Source organism: Arvicanthis niloticus, chromosome 2 (assembly GCF_011762505.2).
Source record: "Arvicanthis niloticus isolate mArvNil1 chromosome 2, mArvNil1.pat.X, whole genome shotgun sequence".
Lineage (NCBI taxonomy): Eukaryota > Metazoa > Chordata > Mammalia > Rodentia > Muridae > Arvicanthis > Arvicanthis niloticus.
In genome coordinates, this window is record NC_047659.1 from 11548858 (window position 1) to 11567055 (window position 18198).

An 18198-nucleotide genomic window follows, 5' to 3' on the forward strand; every position below is an offset into this window, starting at 1 on the left:
TGACAATGGTTTCAATATTTGTATTAAAGTATATATTTTTACTGAAAAGAAAAAGGGTAGAAAGATCCTCCCATTTTAAAGGTATATCTGCATGATACTTCAGGCCAGACAGTTCTAAAACAGCTTGGCAATGACAATTTTTCCAGGTTTTCTATCAACAGATTGAGTGTATTATTATTTAAGAATGAAAGAGGAGGAAAAAAAAATCAGAAAAATAATCCTTCAAAACCTCCTACAAAATTTCCAGTAAGCAACACAAATTAAAAAAAAATGACAAAATATCTTTAAGTATCTTTAAGGAAAATATATTGATAAGGCAATACAATTTATGACCTTCCTAACATACACAAACTATGTGTTTTTCCTGTTTAATCATTTAATATTCCCAATGTAAGCAGAACATAATGTATTCCTAAAATTGATATAAAATTTGAACTATTAAAGGCCCATTACTATTCAGATCACAGAAGTTCTGAACAGGAGCAATAGAAAAAAATAAGATTGCCAATTGTTGCCATGATTGAAGGTAAACAATGTTCAAAATACTCTTCTTTCTATGTGTATTTATTGTTATTACATATACATATTTCATGTATATATATGTATATATGTGGGAATGTGATGCTGCTGCTGATGTCTATAGTAAAAAACTCTTAAAAGCTGGACAATTCCCTCATCAAAACAGAAACATTATGAATATATGTATAATATATTTGCTTTCAAAACTTTGGAGCAAATGATAACTATACTGAATATAGTACAAGATCAGTTTAAAATATGTAGTAAATACAGAACCATTTAGACTCAGAGACAACAATTTCATATTTCTTTGCTAAATGTTTACTTGATGACTGATCTAATTTTTATACATTGAAAATTAAAATAACACAGCACTATAGCAATAAAAAAAGGTAGCAAATTTTTACGTGGAAGTAAAAAAAAAAAAAAAAAAAAAAAAGAGGCCAGAAAAAAGATGCAAATGAAACACTAAAAATATAGGGTGTGAATTAAATGGAAGGGTTAACTAAGAGTACTGCCCTGTTCTCCTGAAAACTACTCACACTTTTAGCAATAATGATAAAAGGTTCAAACATTTCATGTACTAAATGGGTATAAAAACTCATTTATAAACTACATTCTTCCCTAGTTCTGATATCTAAAATTCTTATGACTTTCTCAAGATGGAGTCTTTTAAAAGTACAGCATTTATAATAGTCATTTTCTTTTTTTGAAACATAAAAAATCCTTCAACCAGCCCAACCAGCCAAGCAGGCCTTTCTCTTCCCCTGCGGACACCTCCTGCAGTAGAGAAGTTCATTAAGTTTTATGATCTTCCCAAGTCAGTCCTGCTTATAAGCCTCACAAAGCCTACAAATCTGGCAAACCATCCCGGCTGCCATTAGACATTACTAGTAAATGAACACTATTTAGGGTTTGTGGTGGCAATAAATCAGAGTTTGGTTGGCAGCTATCAACAATGTGTATTTTAACCTAGCATTGTAAAAGGGAAAGGTTATGTTGATTTTTTTTTTAATATATACTATTTTTTTCACAATATCAGTATTCAGTTCATATAGTATATTGCTATATTAGTATACATTATAAATATTTTCCTTGAAAAAATATTTCCTTAATTTTAATTCCCATAATTAAGGGTCTATAAAAAAAAGGCAGAGTTTTGAAGATATATTGTTTCATGAAGGAAACACTTCACAGTCAAGATTAAAGTGGTCACAAATAGTTCAGTGAGTATACCAACAGAAGCATGGAAACCTTACTTCATCAGAGATATTTAATAAGCAAAGGGTGGTAACATGATTTTGTTATCATTCTAAAGAAAACCCTAGAACATCAACTGCTATCTCCCTTGCTTACATAGTTTAAAACAGGCACATATCTCGATTTTAAAGCCCATAACTTTAGTTGCCTCTAAAATGTATAAATGTCACAACTCAACAATGAAAAATCTTTCTGCACCAAAATAACTGTACAATAAATTTTAAATAGGATACATTTAAAAGAAAACCAATCATCTTATAGTAAAAGTATAGTTTCCTTACTTCTGAACAAGAAAATAATATAATTGCGGCAGATTACCCATTTATCTGTCAAAAGGGGGAAAGAATGCCTTTTCATATTTGGTAGGGGAGAAATAAGATGTTTTCCAAACTAAGTCCCTTGTGTGCATCAAAACTGGCAGTATTCACTGATCAGAAACCTCAAAATCTACTAGCAGTTCTACAAATACATGATTTTTTTTAAAAATGATTTTATCTTATTTTAAAAGAAAAGCAAAACCAAAATCACACTATCCACTGAAGTGGCAGTTCCTACTCAGCCATGGCTCCAGCTCTCAACTTGTCAGCCCCTCCCCTCCCCTTCATTATGCAGAATAGAGTCATCACATAATATTCCTGATTTATATTCACAAATGACTAGATGAACTTTCTGTAGGTAAGTAATCCTTACATATTATGATAATAGATTAATAAAATGATTTAAAGAAAAAGTATTAAGTAGCAACACATATTCCCTAACACTTATTTTCTAAGTTCATAATGTCTCTAAAGTAGGACTGCAGAAGCAGACAAGAGATAGGCCCTGGAATGTGCTGCCTGGCTTTCCCTGCTTTGGTAACACTAATGTCTACACAGCTGTTTTATTTCAAATTGAGGGCTGAGTCTAGCGATCCTGTCTCCTTCTAAGACTGGGTTTAGAGCATGAGGCAGAGCTATGGATAGTAGGGGAGAAAGAAGAGAGAGCTTCACCCCATCAATCACTCAGTACTTAAATCCCTTCCCTCTCGAGCTCAGAGAGGCAGGCAAGAGGATGCCTCTGCCCAGACAGCCGCCTTCACTGTGGGCTGCTGGCTTTTTATAAAAGAGATAACCTGCAAACTTGGGTCGCAGGTCAACGCACAAAAAGAGGATCTAATTTACAAGTTATCACTGAAAGCCCAAGAAACAATTTCAAAACACAGAAATTTCTTTTGTCTGCTCTCTCCTGGTTGTTAAATAGCAATAGCCCTGCCAAAGCTCTCTCTGACCATAATCCCAGACTCTGAAAAGACTTGCTTCTTTTCCTAACTCACCTTTGACATGTCGTTGACTATGCTTTCCTTTCAGAATGGTGTAACTAAGTCCTGTGCAAATAAGCAACTAGAAGACTAACACTTCTTAATTGAATTTCTCCTGCTGATAAGTGTTCAAACATGAAATGCTGTGTAGTTCTGTGTGGTTAGGCCAAAACTTTAAAGGGATAAAAAATAAGTAAATAAATACAAATCATAAGAAGGGTGTTCTTGCTAAAGAAGAGCATCAATTCCCTCTCTTTAGCAATATAGTGCCATATAAAATTGAATCAATCTTAATATTCACAGCACAGTCAATACTCCGGTGCTTAGCTGTCAGCAGGAACTGGAGTGGAGCCCTGATAGCAAGAAAACCCTTGGAAATTAAGCAACATAAATGTTCTAAGAGTTACATACTTTTATTCACCCAAATTAAAAGCCTTCAAGATTCAATGCTGGATGTCTTTACAGTTAGAACAAAATCATCTACCATCTTCAGTCATAAGGTACTCAAAAGGTGGCTAAAAATCAACATATAACAAGTCAGTAATTTAAAATGACTTTGGTTTCAGAATGTAAAGTGTATTGCCAAAAATAAAAAAAAAAAAAAAAAAAAAAAAACCTCTCATTAAAAACAAAATCATGGCATGAATGTAAAGCAAATAAGGTTACTTCTTTAAGCTCTCAATATTTACTAATAATTATGGTTTAGCATACAAACATTAAGAGAGAGCAGTAAACCATCATCTTCTCTGGCTTACTCTTAGGAATATGAATAGTACTTGCTTAAACACAGCATAGCTTGACTTCCTGCCTAACAGTCCTAGGCAATGTATTATTATTTGTAAAATTAATTCAAAGACAGCCAAACATTGAAACATTAAAACAGCATTAGTTGGAAAATGTAATATACTGGACTTGATTTTTTCTTCTTTGCCTCAATTTACAAAAGGGCAACTTTAAAAAGCAATATAACTCAACACATAAACAACAAATAAATCAATCAGTCGAAAAGCTTAACTGGTGGGCTTTTTTTAACCATATATAGGAAAGATAATTAAACAAAAACTGAAACATGTGAAACATATATATGTATATATACATAGGTATATACACATATACACTTTAGCTTTATCTTTAAGTCAAGAGTAAAAATACCTTAAATAAAAAAAAAGTCTGACTAGAAAGTTAAGCTATAAGGAACTGTCAAAAATTATCGTATCAGCAATTTTCATTCTAACACTTCTGCAAAACCTATCTCCTGCCCTGAACTTCAGAATGTTTCATCAGCATCTTTATATATTGAAGCTCAGTTTTACAAGTGTAGCAATTGTAAAACAGAGACTGTAATATAAGTACTAATAGGCGTGATACATTGTATATGCCTAAGCACAAGATTTTCCTTCCTGGATTCCTAAAAATCTTCCCACCTAAAGCACTAAGTCCAAGGTGTTACCGAGGTGTGTTCGGTTGTGTCTTCTACCAGTAGAACCTAAGCTTAAAACTGTCTAAGTAAAACAAAGTTCTGCTGATGCCTCTCCAGGGGAACTGGTCCCTGGCATCCAGTCTCCCACTGCTCCTTTTAAAAACTGCTACACAAGGCAAAAAGAGATAGAGGCGGCTAGCTAGAGCCCCCTCTCCGACTGAAGCCAGGGTCTACCTCCTAGGGAAGTGCTACCCGGCTCCAGGTTCCATATACTCTTCATTTTGTACCAAAGCAGAATTGAGAAATAGACTCCAGATTTATTGCAGGTTTTTCTCAAGATCAGGAGGTGGGAAGCAAAGAATGATCAAAGATGGCGGTGCCCAAAAGCAGCAGCTCTCAACTGGAGAGTCGAAGGAGTAGATCTGACCCCACCTCGGGGGTCTCCGGGCCCACTGTGGGCATCAGAGTCTTACCTGTTTTCTCTTTGATCTCACACAAGACGCTGAAGAGAGCCGGTTTCATTCTGTGACAGTTCAGAGCATGTTTCCTAAAAAACAAATAGCAAAACACAAAGGTATTACATTACCATCACCTATTGGAATAATATGGCGCCTTTCTTTAAGTTAGACCCAAGATTTAAAACCTGTCCCCAGTTTGGGAAAGCTCCTTTGAACCACGGGGAGTCAACAAAAACTCAAGTTGACTAGTTCGCAACTGGCGGCAAGCTCTAACAGCGAGAGCTCCAGCCCGATGGCAGCGTGACCCATCTGCTGGGCCGACAGAAGCCTCGGCATACACAGGAGTGACCCGCGCATGAGGCTCCGCTCCGGGGGCCGCTGCGGGGACCCAAGGGACCAGACCTGTGCGGAGGGGACCCCAACGCCCAAGCTTCACTGGAGGAACCGGCGCAGCGGCCGGCCGGCGGCTGATAATCAGCGGGTGACAGCTCCGCAAAGTTTGCCAAGCGGCCCTCCCTCCTAGAGAACTTGGCGCTCCTGCACAGGGACGTGCGGGGAAGCAGCCGGTCACCCCGGACTGGGCCAAGGGGAGTGGATGCCCTGAGTCCGGGCGGGCGGAGAAAGTTGCACTTCCCTGCGGTGCGGCCCCGGACCCGGCTGGGACGCGGAGCGCATCGGGGTCCGGGCGGGAGGTTTAAATCCGGGGAGGGGGCCGGGCAGTAGGACACGGAAGAAGCACTGATCGAGTTTGTCCGGAGCCCGGCGAGCAACTTTGCCCGCGCGATGGGGGACACGGCAAGTGCCCGGCAGGCGGAGAAAGTTCCCGCCCGAGACTGAGGCCCCAGTCCCGGGAACCACCCGGGACCCAAGCCCGGCTCCCGTACACACACAAAAGATGCTTAATGAGACGACACCAACTTTGCTTGCGCCTCGTCCAAGCTCTGGTCGGTGATGGTCATGATCTGGTGGAGGATGTCGCCGATGTCCTGCTTCCTGCCGTCGCCGTCCGCCCCTTCGTGGCCGTGAGGGGGAGGCGGCAGAGCCATACCCCCCTGGACCGAGTGGCCGGCCAGGTTCACCCCGGCCAGAGTCTGCAGCATCCTGGATTGATCGTCCATCCCGCCGCGCGCGGGCGGGAGCGGGCGGCGGCGGCGGAGGCGAAGGCTGAGGCGGCGGCGGCGGCGGCGGCGGCGAGGGAGGAGAAGAAAGAGGGGGAGGGGGAGGGGGAGGCGGCCGCGCGCTCCCCGCCCGCGCGGGAGGGGGCGGCCTGGTCCGGCGCGGCCCGCGACTGTGGGGACGCGGACCGGCGTCCGGCTCCGGCTTCCGCCGCGGCGGAGACTGAGGACAGCGGCGGGCGGAAGCGGCGCGCTCGCCGGCGGAGGCGGTGGTGCCCGCTGCCCTCACGCGGCCGCCGCGCTGCCTCCTAAGCGCCCCGCGCCGCGCCGGGCGGCCCCGCACAACTTGGTCCTCAGCGCCAGCCGAGTTGCCGGGACGCCACGGCCGCCGCCGCCGCCCGGGCCAGCCAGAGCGGTCCCCTCCCTCTGTCGCCTGCCGCCGCCGCCGCCGCCGCCTCAACCGGGCGGGATCCGAGCACCGGCGGCCCCGGGGGAGGGAGCGGCGGCGGCGGCAGGCGGCGGCGGCAGAGGAGGAGGAGGAGGAGGCCGACGGGCGGGCCGCGGGGAGCGAGAGGGGCGGAGGAGGAAAGTTTGGGAGCGGGCGGGCCGGCGCGGCGGGGACACGGAGCCCGGTGGAGGGCCCCGGCGGGCCGCACGCCGGGCGGACAGCAGATTGATGAGGCGGGAGAACTCGCCGCCGCCACCTCCGGTGCCGCGCACCCAGTCAGCAGCCGCCGTGGACCGGGCTCGGAGGCCGCTCGGCTGAGGGATTGACAGGCTGCCAGTGCCACTCACTCACTGCGGCCCCGGCGCCCGCGGGGGGAGGGGCGGGGAGATCTGAAGGGCGGGGGGAGCGCCCCGGATTCCCCGCCTCCTGAGGCGGAGCCTTCTCTCATTGGGCTTTGCGCCTCCCGCCGCCGCCACTGGCCCCGCCCCTAGAACTCGGCCCGACCCCTCTGGCCTCTGCTGTGGGGCGCCTGAGAGCCCGCCCGGGAGCCCTGTGGCTACTCGCGCCCGCGATCCACAGATGGTCAGCCCAGCCAGCAAAGTGTTGTCTCCGGATCCTGCGCCTTTCCTATTATTATCAGTTGGGGAGTTAGGGATATTATATAGGATCGGATAAAGTCTCCTCATAGCCGACAGCGTGGTCCCCCGTTGCATGAGGTGAGCTTCACGCCTCGGACAGTGCCTGGTTTACTTTCCCGCTCTTCCTGTCAAGAGGTGGTACCCTCTGGGCACAAGGCCGCAAGCCCAGGGCCAATCGCATTGCGCTCAGCGCCGAACGAGGCGGGACGGAGCCAAGAAAGGGTTGTCCCAATTGGAGCGTTCGAAAGTCCTGGGCTGAGACCGGGAAAGAGGATCTAAAAGCCTTGCCCGTCCCACAGTCGCTATGGTAACCCGAAGTCAGGACTAGGAGTTATGCTGGCACTAGGGCCTTGCGCTGTCCCTCAAGGAGTGACCAGTTAGAGTGGGAGCCTGTGGTTTCGCATGGACAAAGCTCTTCTCTGAAAAGGTAACAGATGGAAAGGTCACAGGGAAACACATCGGCTGGAGAGAGTGAAGTCCAGGACTAATTTCTAAGCTAACTGCACTTTGCACACTCTACAGGTCCTGGAGATCCGGGGACTACTCTGGCAGGTGTGCGGAACCTGCGGAGAGCGAGACAATGGTCTCACTGACAAGTTTGTTTAGAAATGGACTGGATTTCGCTTTTCAGTTTACCCCTTCGGCAGTAGTCAACTTCATACAGATTTATGTACCTTGTAACACCTCTTCATCAATTACACTTCTGCCTATGAGAGATTAAGGCTTAAACGGTATTGGAATCTGCACCTACACCTCGGGTGGAGACTAGAGGTTCATCTCAGGCTGAGGATGCAGCATGAACTCATTTTAAATCCATGGAGATCACCCTCGGTTAAGTCTTTAACTGGTGGCTCTTACCTCTAAATGTTCCTTCCTCAGACTCAATAAGCTGTCTTACCTGAAACTAAAAATAGAGGTGTGAGGAGATGAAAAATGGCTGTTACTCTGCAGGGTTGAATGTAGGACAAGCAGTTCTTTAAATGCCAGATGGAGTCTTGGAATAAAGCAGGCTACTCAGTTCCAGGTTCTTTCCTTCGTATGTTGAGTGCGATTTTAAATACTCCCCACTGCAAAGCTAACAGCCAAACTCACAGGCCAGGCAAGCTACAAGCCTTACCAACTGCACAGCTGCTGGGGAAGGAGTTCCAGACAACCTACCCTGCTTAAGTCCAAAGAGCCTCCTTTGCGTTCATTAATATTCTCCGCTCTTGTGTATGTCAAGTTGCCGATTCTTCAAGTACTCGTTATGAGTTACAGCCATCATTGATTGGATATTCTGTACTCTAAACTTGTTTTTAAAACTGTCACCAAATCCTTGCACTTTTTTTTTTTATAAAGTGAGAGCAAGCAGACAACTTTTTGTGATTCTTCAATGATGGAGATGTAAAAAATCACAGAATTTTATCTGAAAGATGCTGTAAGCTCTCAGACTCCTTCCAGCTCTGAAATTCAAAGATCCTGTGAGTCACTATTGGGCCTCCTTCCTGCCCTCCTTCTAGGCTCATAATCTTGGCTAATCTGTCATGAGGACGAGACTAATTAGCAGTGGGGATTTATGGTGATTCCTAGCCTGCTCCAAACAATGAGTTATGTAAGCAAAGCAACGTATATAAAATGTAAATAAAATTAAAGAAACACTTAAGCAAATAAAGACAATTGGGAACTATGGGCTATGTAAACAAACTAGAACATAAAAACATAAATTAGAATTAAGGAAGCACTTAAGCAAATGGCAGCAATTAGGAATAAAACAAACTTGTTAAATGCCTGACATCTGCAGCTAGGTTATAGCACACACCTCTAAATCTGTGGTCATTTGGAGGTGTGGAAACCTGATATTTCTGCAATAAGTGAGATCAGACAGACCTTTTGTTTAGGAGACTTCCCATTTGGTTATTATTATGATGATAAGTGAGAAAAGCCAGGAGGTCCTAGCAGGATTTCCTACACAGGCTCACTGGCAACTGTGGTTGAGGTAAAGTATATTTTTAAGATATTTTTATTTTTATGTGTATAGGTGTTCTGTCTGCATGTACATCTGTTACACCATATGTGAGCCAGGTGTCCATGGAGGCCAGAAGAGGGTGTCAGATTCCCTTGGGACTGGAATTATAGGCAGTTTTTATGTGACATGTGACTCAAACCAGGGTCCTTTGGAAGAGCAGTCATGACTCTTAACCACTGAGCTACCTATCGCTCTAGTCACCCTCTCCCCTTTCTCCTCTCTCTCTCTTTTTCTCTCTCTTTCTCTTTGTCTCTCTCTCTCTCTCTCTCTCTCTCTCTCTCTCTCTCTCTCTCTCTCACACACACACACACACACACACACACACACACACACACACACACACATTGTTGCTGTTTGTTTTAACATAAGATCTTATGTATACCCTGGGCTGGCTTGAATTCACTATGTACCTAAGGATGACCTTGAACTTCTGATCTTCCTGCATTTATCCTCCAGAATGCTAATGGTTTATGCTCTGTTAGGGATGAAACCCAGGCACTCTGCATGCTAAGCAAGCCATCTACCACCTGAGCTACACCCCAGACCCTCATATCGGGGGTTGCCTTATCTCTGCTTAGTAATGTAAGTCACAGCCATGTCTGCACAGATTCATAGAATAGACGCTGCCTAGGTGCCTGAATCTCTCTCTGCTGTTTTTAAAGTGGTGATTACTTTAAAAGTCAAGGAAAATATGATTTACTTTTGGCAAATGGACATTCTTGTAACATTAACAGTCACAAAGTAGTATTAAGGACAAGGTGTTTTAAAATGTGACTTCAATATGTAACTGGTTTGGTTTAAGGAAGGAAAACATAGAACTTAGCTGGCTAAGAAAAAATTATGTTTTCTTTGTGCATATATATGTGGTGTATGGATATCAAGTTTCTTCAGGTATTCCAGCCCATACCCATATATACCCATGTAAAGTCCAGAGTAGGATGTCATGTGTCCTACACTGTCACTCGCCACCTTATCCCTTTTAGGTGGGGCCTCTCACAGAAGCTGGAGCTGAGCTGCTGATCATCAAGATCCAGAGAGCTTTCTCCACACACAATAACACTATGTCTGAAGGAACACTCACAAACATGCTTAGCTTTTTACATGAGTCCTAGATATTTGAACTAAGGTCCTCTTCCCTACCACACCATCTCCCAAAACCATTAGATTTTCTAAGTTGCCGTTTTAGAAAAACTCTCAGTGCTTATTGTCTATGCTGGTAAGTTCTTCACAAACCTAGCCTTAACCTGGGAAGAAAAACTCAACTGCAGAACTGCTGCCATCAGACTAGGCTGTGGGCATGTTTATGGGCTGTTGTCTTAATTGCTGGTTAATGTGAGAGGACTCAGCCTAATGTGGTCAGTGCTATCTCTGGTAGGCGATCCTGGAGTTTATTTAAAAAAAAAAAAAAAAAAAAGTTGCTAAGCAAGCCAAGAAAAACGAGCCAGTAAGCAGAGTTCCTTCATGATCTCTGCTTCAGTTCCTGAATTCAATGTCTTGCCTTGAGCTCCTGCCTTGACTCCTCTTGATGATAGACTTTAACCCTTTCTTCCTCCAAATTAATCTGATCAGTGTCTCTTTGCAGTAAGAAAGAAGTAAACTAGAACATCCCTCAAAGTATGATTCTTCCATTGTTTCTATTGCTTTAGGCATGAATCTCTAAAGTTGACTTTTACACTGGATGCTTGTGACATGTAGCATAATCAAAGGATCAGTAGATATAAATCCACCTTTCTATAATAAGACCCTTCAAAGAGGCTGAGGCAGGAGGATCCAGAATTTGAGGCCAGTCTGTGTTACACAGTGAGACAGAGACAGACGACAGAGAGAGAATATTGAGTGGGATTCATAAATTCTGAAAAATTTTGCTAAAGAGAGCCATCATTTACATGAGTTGATTCCTGGTTGTAATAGTCCAATGCTGTCTCTTCTTTATATAGACAGCACTAGGGCTGATACTCTCAATTGCTTGCCTGTCATTTATTGGCCCTCTTTATTCATGTGGCATGATTCAGACCAATGGCTATGTCCTCAGTCACAGTCGTGGAGGAAGGAAAGATGGTTTTCTTAATAGAAACAAAGCCAGCCAGTTAGCCATGGCTCTTCTCTCCTTGCGCCTTCTTCTCTCCACTGGTGAACACAGCCCTGATTCTTGGATGGCAGCAGGGGCCATCTAGTGATAAGAAAATGATCATATAAGGATAAAAGTCAACATAGATGATGGTTTTTCTTTCTTCTAAGGCTCATAACCACATCTGATCATGAGGGAAGCACTAGACAAGTCCCAATGAAGGACACCCTACAAAATATTTGACCAATACTCCTAGAATCTGTCAAAATCACCAAAAACAAAGAGTTGTGAGAACTGTCACAAACAAGAATAATCTAAGGGAACCTAATGACTAGATCATATCTCATATCCAGGATGGAGTCTGGAATAGGAAAATATATCAGACTTTTTTTTTTAAAGCTAAGAAACTGTAAACTATGAAATTTAGCTAATAGCAAAAGTATCTGTTCTAGTCAGCATGAATCATCTGAGCAAAAAACTTCCATTGAGGAATTGCCTGTATGAAATTGATCTATGGGCATGTCTGTGAGGGACTGTCTTGACACAGAAGGGCCCAGCCCACGGTGGGCAGTGACATTCCTAGGCAGGTGATTCTGGGTTGTGTAAGAAAGCAGCTGAGCTTGAGCCAAGCAGTGTTCCTCTCTGGTTTCTGCTTCCAATTATTGCTGATTTCCTACGCAGACCCTCTTAATGATAGACTATAACCTATAAGATGGAATAAGCCCTTTCCTTCCCTAAGTTGTCAAGTCACAGTGTTTTGTCACAGCAATAGAATGAAACTAGATAGTACCACATTAGTGTGCTAGAGAAACAGGATATAGGACACTAAGTCTGCATTAGTGTCACATTTTTCCTGAAAATGCCTTATAGTAATAAATAAATGCAATAAAACATTTGCCAAAATAATCCTGAAGCTTGGTGTGCTACCCAAGCCTATAATCCCAGTGTATAAGACATGGAAGCAGGGAAATCAAGATCAACTTCAGCTTCATGGCTGCATGATTCCCAGGGGCTAGCTAGATGGCTCAGCAGGCAAACGTTCTTGCTTGCCAAACCCGACAGCCTGAGTTCAGTTCCTATGACCTGCATGGTGGAGGAAGAGAACTGAGTCCGGCAAGCAGCATATACAATATGGCAGGCACCTCACACACATATAAACATACAGTAAGTAAATAAATAAATACAATTTTTTAAATCAAACAAAAAGATCTCATCACTGGGGAGACAGAAGCAGGTAGATTTCTGTGTGTTGAAGGCTAATTGGTCTACAGAGTGAGTTGCAAGATAGCCAGGTCTATATAGAGAGGTCTATATACATGTCTCAAAAAATAAAACAAACAAATAAACAAACAAAAAGTAGTAAAACACAAGATGTGAGGCTGAGAACTAGGGAGACTCTAGTTGTCTGGAGGTATTGCTGAGCATCCACACCAGACCAGCATCACCACTGAGTACCCAAGGGGAGGCACACGTGAGCTCAGCTCCTATTAGAGAACCTCCATATAGAGACTTTTCTGTTACCTGTAGATAGGTGATAAAAGCACTGTAGGAAGGAGGGAAAGAGAAGGCAAAGGGGAGGAAATGAAGGAGCAAAGGAGCGAGATAATAAGCACAATGCGTGGCACTTATTAGGGGCAAGATATTGTATGGGTTGTTTTGTTTTGTTTTTAGCTGAGCATAGTGGCACATGGCCTATAATTCCAGTTACTCCAGAGGCTGAGGCAGGAGGCTCTTCCATCCAAGGCTTGTCTGAACAACACGAGAAAGCTATATCTTAAAACAAAACAACAATAACAAAAGAGTTATGGTATGCTCCTGCAGGTTTGTTTTGGAGGTATGTATTTTAGTGTAAGTTTGATTGTGTGGTTAGGTTTATTGGTTGGTTGGTTGGTTGGTTGGTTGGTTGGTTGGTTAGTTTGAGGCAGAGTATCATTATGGGGCCCTGGTTTGCCTGAAACTTACTATGTACCCATGCTGTCTTTCAGTTCACAGAGATCCACCTGCCTCTGCCTCCCAGTTGCTAAGATCAAAGGTGTGTGCCACCACATCTGGCAGATACATTGTGGGTTTTGTTTCTGGGTTGTTTTTTTTTTTTTTTTTTTTAAACAGCATCTCAAGTAGCCTAGGCTGGCCTCAAAGTGTAGCAGAGTGTATCCTTGAACTCATAAGTCTTCTGCTTCCACCTCCCAAGTGCTAGGGTTACAGGTGTGTGTGACCTGGATGGTCTATTCTTTGTACTGATTTCCTGTAAAGTAACATTCAAAGCCCTTGGAGTTTACCAAGTGATGGGAAATGTTATTATTCATGAGCACTTATATCACAGCTGGTTCTATGCTAAACACATAAGCTAGCAGCTGATCACAAAAAAAAAAAAAAAAAAAAAAAAAAATCACTGATGTAGTTAAAAGGTTGGGGTTGTGAGCCAGCTTCACCATCCAACATTGGGAAAGAAAAGAAATTTGAGTTCAGTCCTAAGGCCAATGATTAAACCAATCAGGCCTACCCACTGTATTAATTACTTTACTGTTGCTATGATAAAATCCAAAAGCAACTGTCTTAGTTAGGATTTTACAGCTGTGAACACACCCCACAACCAAGCCAACTCTTGTAAGGACAGCATTTAATTGGGGTTGGCTTACAGGTTCAGAGGTTCAGTCCATCAAGGAAGGAACATGGCAGCATCCACACAGGCATGGTACAGGAGGAGCTGAGAGTTCCACATCTTCATCTGAAGGCCGCTAGCAGAATATTGGCTTCTAGGCAGCTACGATGAGGGTCTTATAGCCCACACCCACAGTGACACACCCACTCTAACAGGGCCACACCTACTCCAACAGGACCACACTTTCTAATAGTGCCACTCCCTGGGCCAAGCATATACAAACTATAACAGCAACTTAAAAAAAAAAAAGTTAATTGTGGCTTATGGTTCCAGTGGAATGAAGTCCATCGTAGCAGGGGAAGGTGTAACATGGCAGCAGGAGAAAAAAAACTGGCTAATCACTGTTTCATTCTTACACAGGAAGCAGAAAGAATCAGCAGGAAATGGGGTGAGGCTACAATTTCTCAAAGTACACCCCTAGTGAACTTGGTCTTTCAGCAAGGCTTCACTCTTCCTAAAGGTGCCACAATCTCTCCCAACAGAGCCACCAGTGGAGGACCAAGTATTAATACCCAAGTACATGGGGGGCATTTTCCATTCAAATCTACATCAAAGTCATAATGAAAACGCTACCAGTGTTCAATGAAATTTCCTGAGTGACAAATGTGTCAATCTGTCAGGAGGATGATGAGTTCTTACTACAGAGAGAGTGGGCCTCCTTCTGTGTTCAAGACCATCTTAGACCTTGATCTTGACCCATCCTGTTGACTGGTCCTGATTAACCTCCTTTATAACAATACCATAATCATTAAGTATACAAAGTTTTCTTAAGTTGTATGTCATTCCATTGAATTATTGAACTCAGCAGAGAAGGAACATAGGAATGCTCACACTCATAGTCGACATGATCAGAAATGGAGAAGGCCGGGAAATCCTGAACTTTTGGCTGGCTTCCATGCCCTTAATTGGATTAAGGGTAATTCAGGCAATTAGCTTCAGAATTTTATCACCAATACCCTAGAGATAAACAGAAGATAAGGTTCATGGACAGCTGTGAGAGAAAGCCAGGCCTTCTTCAAGTTCTTTCCTCTTGGCATCAGGATGCTTTCTTATTTGGACCAAGTTCCATGTCTTTGCCCTCCCCAGTTGAATCCTATGATTGCATTTTCTGTCCTTTGAAAAGTACTTATGGTTTTCTAAGAGTCCTGCTGCTTACAAAAGCCTACCTTAGTCAAAAGCACTTCTTTCCTCCTCCTTTCCTCTCCCCCAGGCACCTTTAAGAAGAGGGCTGGGACTGAAGGAGTCACCTGGGACCATGAGATGGCCTGAAAATGGAGATCATGACCTGAAACAACACAGCAGGAAATGAAGCTCCCGGGCTTCAGGTGACACATGACATCATCATCCAAGGGATGAAGCCAGCATTTGCTTGCCTTCTATACATCTCTTATCAGGGGAGGAGTAAAATTATATTTTCTTTAAGCCAGTGTTGTGTACATATGTCCAGTCAAACACAAGCCTAATACTAATTAACAAGGAAAGCAGAATATAACAGAAAGTAAAGGTATAGCCATTAATTCTCTAATTATGAACTGTGGGTCTGACCAGGCCTAGTGCTACAGGCCTGCAATTTAAGCCATCCACAAGGCTGAGACAAGAAGATTCCAAAGGCAAGATCCCTGATTGTATCACTAGTGAGTCTAAGGCCACCCTGAACTACTTAGGGATAACCTTACAGTAAAAGGTAGAAAGAGGTCTGGGTTGTGTCTCAGTGGTAGAGCACTTGCCTAATGTGCATGAGGCCTTATGCTTTACCACCACCACCACCACCACCACCCCACCCCTGCTATATAAAGTAAGTAAGAAGGGCTGCAAGCAGACTGGAGTTGGACTGGAGCCAAGTGAGATCCTGACTCCACCCGTCGACTACTCAGCTACAACATATTATTTCTCTGGTTTCTTGAGTGTAAATGGCTAGTCTTCAACTCTTGGACTCAAGCAATGTTCATCCTGAAATTCTCAGGAACCTGCTTCTACAGGCTGCAGGCTCCCACTTGCTTAGTCCTTTCTTCTGTCTGCCTTCATTTCTTTTTCCCTTTTCATTATCTCTTCATTTTTAACATGTCTGTCACTGTCCCATACTTCATAGACCAGGCTCATCTCTTACTCAGAGAACCACCTTGTCTCTGCCTCCCAAGTGCTGGAACTAAAGGTGGGCACCACAATGCCCAGCTCTCATCTCTTTCCCTTTCTTCTTTTTCTCTTTCTTTCTCTCCCTACCATTTCTTCCTCAACAATCTGATGGTTCACCCTTGAACCAGCCATGTGGCTCAAAAATCCAGCTCCTTCTCCAATCTGAGTTCTAAGAGCTTCCATACAATGGCCTTTATTTGTTTATATGAAATAGAGTTTTGCTATGTGGCTCTTGGTTGGTCTGGAATTCCCTATATAGACCAAGCTGCTTCTGCTTCCAACCCACCATGGATACAGGCTCTCTATCTAACACAGGAGAGGGTCAAACTCCTTATGTCTCTGAGAATAGCTTTGAACTTCTCATCCTCCAGCCTCTACCTCCTGAGTGCTAAGATTACAGGCATGTGCTGATCAAACCTAGAGCATTGAACATGTTAAGCAAACACAATACCAGCAAGAGCTAATCAGCCTTCAGGGAGACCATATATGTAGCATGAAACTCCACAGCAAATTATCAATGTCAAATCAAATCATGACATACCTCCTCCTGCACGTTACCACAGTCATTCCATGGTCTCTTCCTTTACAATGTGTTTCCTAGCCAAGTCGAACGATCAATTGTCTGGAAGTTTGAAGTACCTACCCAGGCTGAAACTCAGGACTTCAGGAATGCCAGGCAACAACTATACTGCTGAGCGACACCCTAACCCTGAAGGTAATGCTGTAGGGATTTCATATAATTGTAATCACACAGCATCTGTGTGTACCCACTTTACAGTCCATCCATGCAGTGGCATCTATCAGAATTTCCTTTCTGAGATGAAATAATTGTGCACTCTATCCATTTACTGCAGTTTTCACATCTATTATCCACCAATAGACACTTGTGTTGCTATGGCTACTGTGAATGACACTATGAACATGAGTGTCTGAGTGTTCCAGTTCACTTCCAGGTTGTGTCCAGTAGTGAATTGCCGAGTCCTATCATGACACCATCTTTAGGTTTCGAAGAACCTGCCCTGCGGCTTTCCATAACGTTACTGCCATTTTGTGTTTGCACCCACAGTTGCACAAGAGTTGATCTACTTTTAATGTAGCTCCCAGGAATCTGTCTTATATACACAGCTTTTGAAGGCAAGGTCTAGTGACACTGAACTTTATAATCTGCACTATACCTAGGATATAGTTGATTCCTACAAAATACTTGTTAAATAAATGAATAAATAAAATATTTTTTAAAATCACTATCATAAAACAAAGGCATGTTCTTTCATTTGAAACATCCCAAAAGCTTCAGCCAAGGTTTAAATAAATGCTGAATGGTGTGCCTAGAGAGATTATTTTTTAAGGTGGTGCATAAATCCCAAGTTTCATTTCTTCACAACAAGTAGCCCCAGGGCGTATTTCTTTCTATTTCACCAGCTTCTTGTCAACACCAGGTTCATCTCCTGGTCCTGTTTCTTTTCTAGGCTCACAATAAAACTGATTTAAAGTAAAAGTTCTTTAAGAATTATGCTACAATATGCTGATGGGAAAATAAATTTTCTAAAATTATTTTTTCTAGCCATAAGGGGGCCATCAAAGAGTTCTTGGTGATATTATCTCCTAAGAACTTATGTTCAGGTTGTAAACTTCCTTCTGTTAGAAGCCACTGCATGCCACCTTTTGATGATCTCTTCCATTTTGAATTTCCAGTTCAGATTTAAACACGGAAACAACTCAAATGGACTCACAAAGGCCTTTTATTATTATACCATTGTAATTAACAATGTGTTAATAAGGGAAAGAGCCTATTCAAGTATATATTTAAGGCTTTATATTTGTACAAGCAAGCTCCTGGGATATTTCCTTAAAATTATTTTTCTAATTTGGTATGTATATGTTATATGTCTATGTAGGGTGTATGTATGGTGTATGTGTGGGTATATATGTGGCATGTGTGTGTTTTTATAGTGTATGTGGGAAGATGGGTGCTACATGTAGTGTGGGTGTGTGGTATGTATATACTTTGTAGGGGGGTAATGGAGGGAGGTGTGGGGTGTGAGTGTGTGATGTGTGTGTGGTGTGTATGTGCTATATGTGAGTAGTGTGTGTAGCATGCATGTGTGGTATGTGTGGTGTGTGTGTGTTTGTAGTGTGTGTGGGTGTGGTATAGGTGATGTATATGTGCTATGT

At 43.2% G+C, this 18198-nt stretch overlaps 1 protein-coding gene across 2 annotated transcripts in view; it reads right to left on the reverse strand.

Annotated features, from left to right (window-relative positions):
- Pbx3 (PBX homeobox 3) overlaps positions 1-8332 on the reverse strand; it is a 193460-nt gene extending 185128 nt beyond the window's left edge. Inside the window, exons 1-2 of one of the 2 annotated variants that reach the window (XM_034494572.2) lie at positions 8314-8332; positions 4970-5043 (exon numbers count right to left, since the gene is read on the reverse strand). In XM_034494572.2, the coding sequence (XP_034350463.1) occupies positions 4970-5018 (49 nt within the window). In that variant the 5' untranslated portion in view covers positions 5019-5043; positions 8314-8332. Of the gene's footprint in view, positions 1-4969; positions 5044-5356; positions 5770-8313 lie in introns of those variants that run through there. The other variant, XM_076928548.1, reaches the window with a different exon arrangement.
- Positions 8333-18198: the final 9866 nt, after the last annotated feature.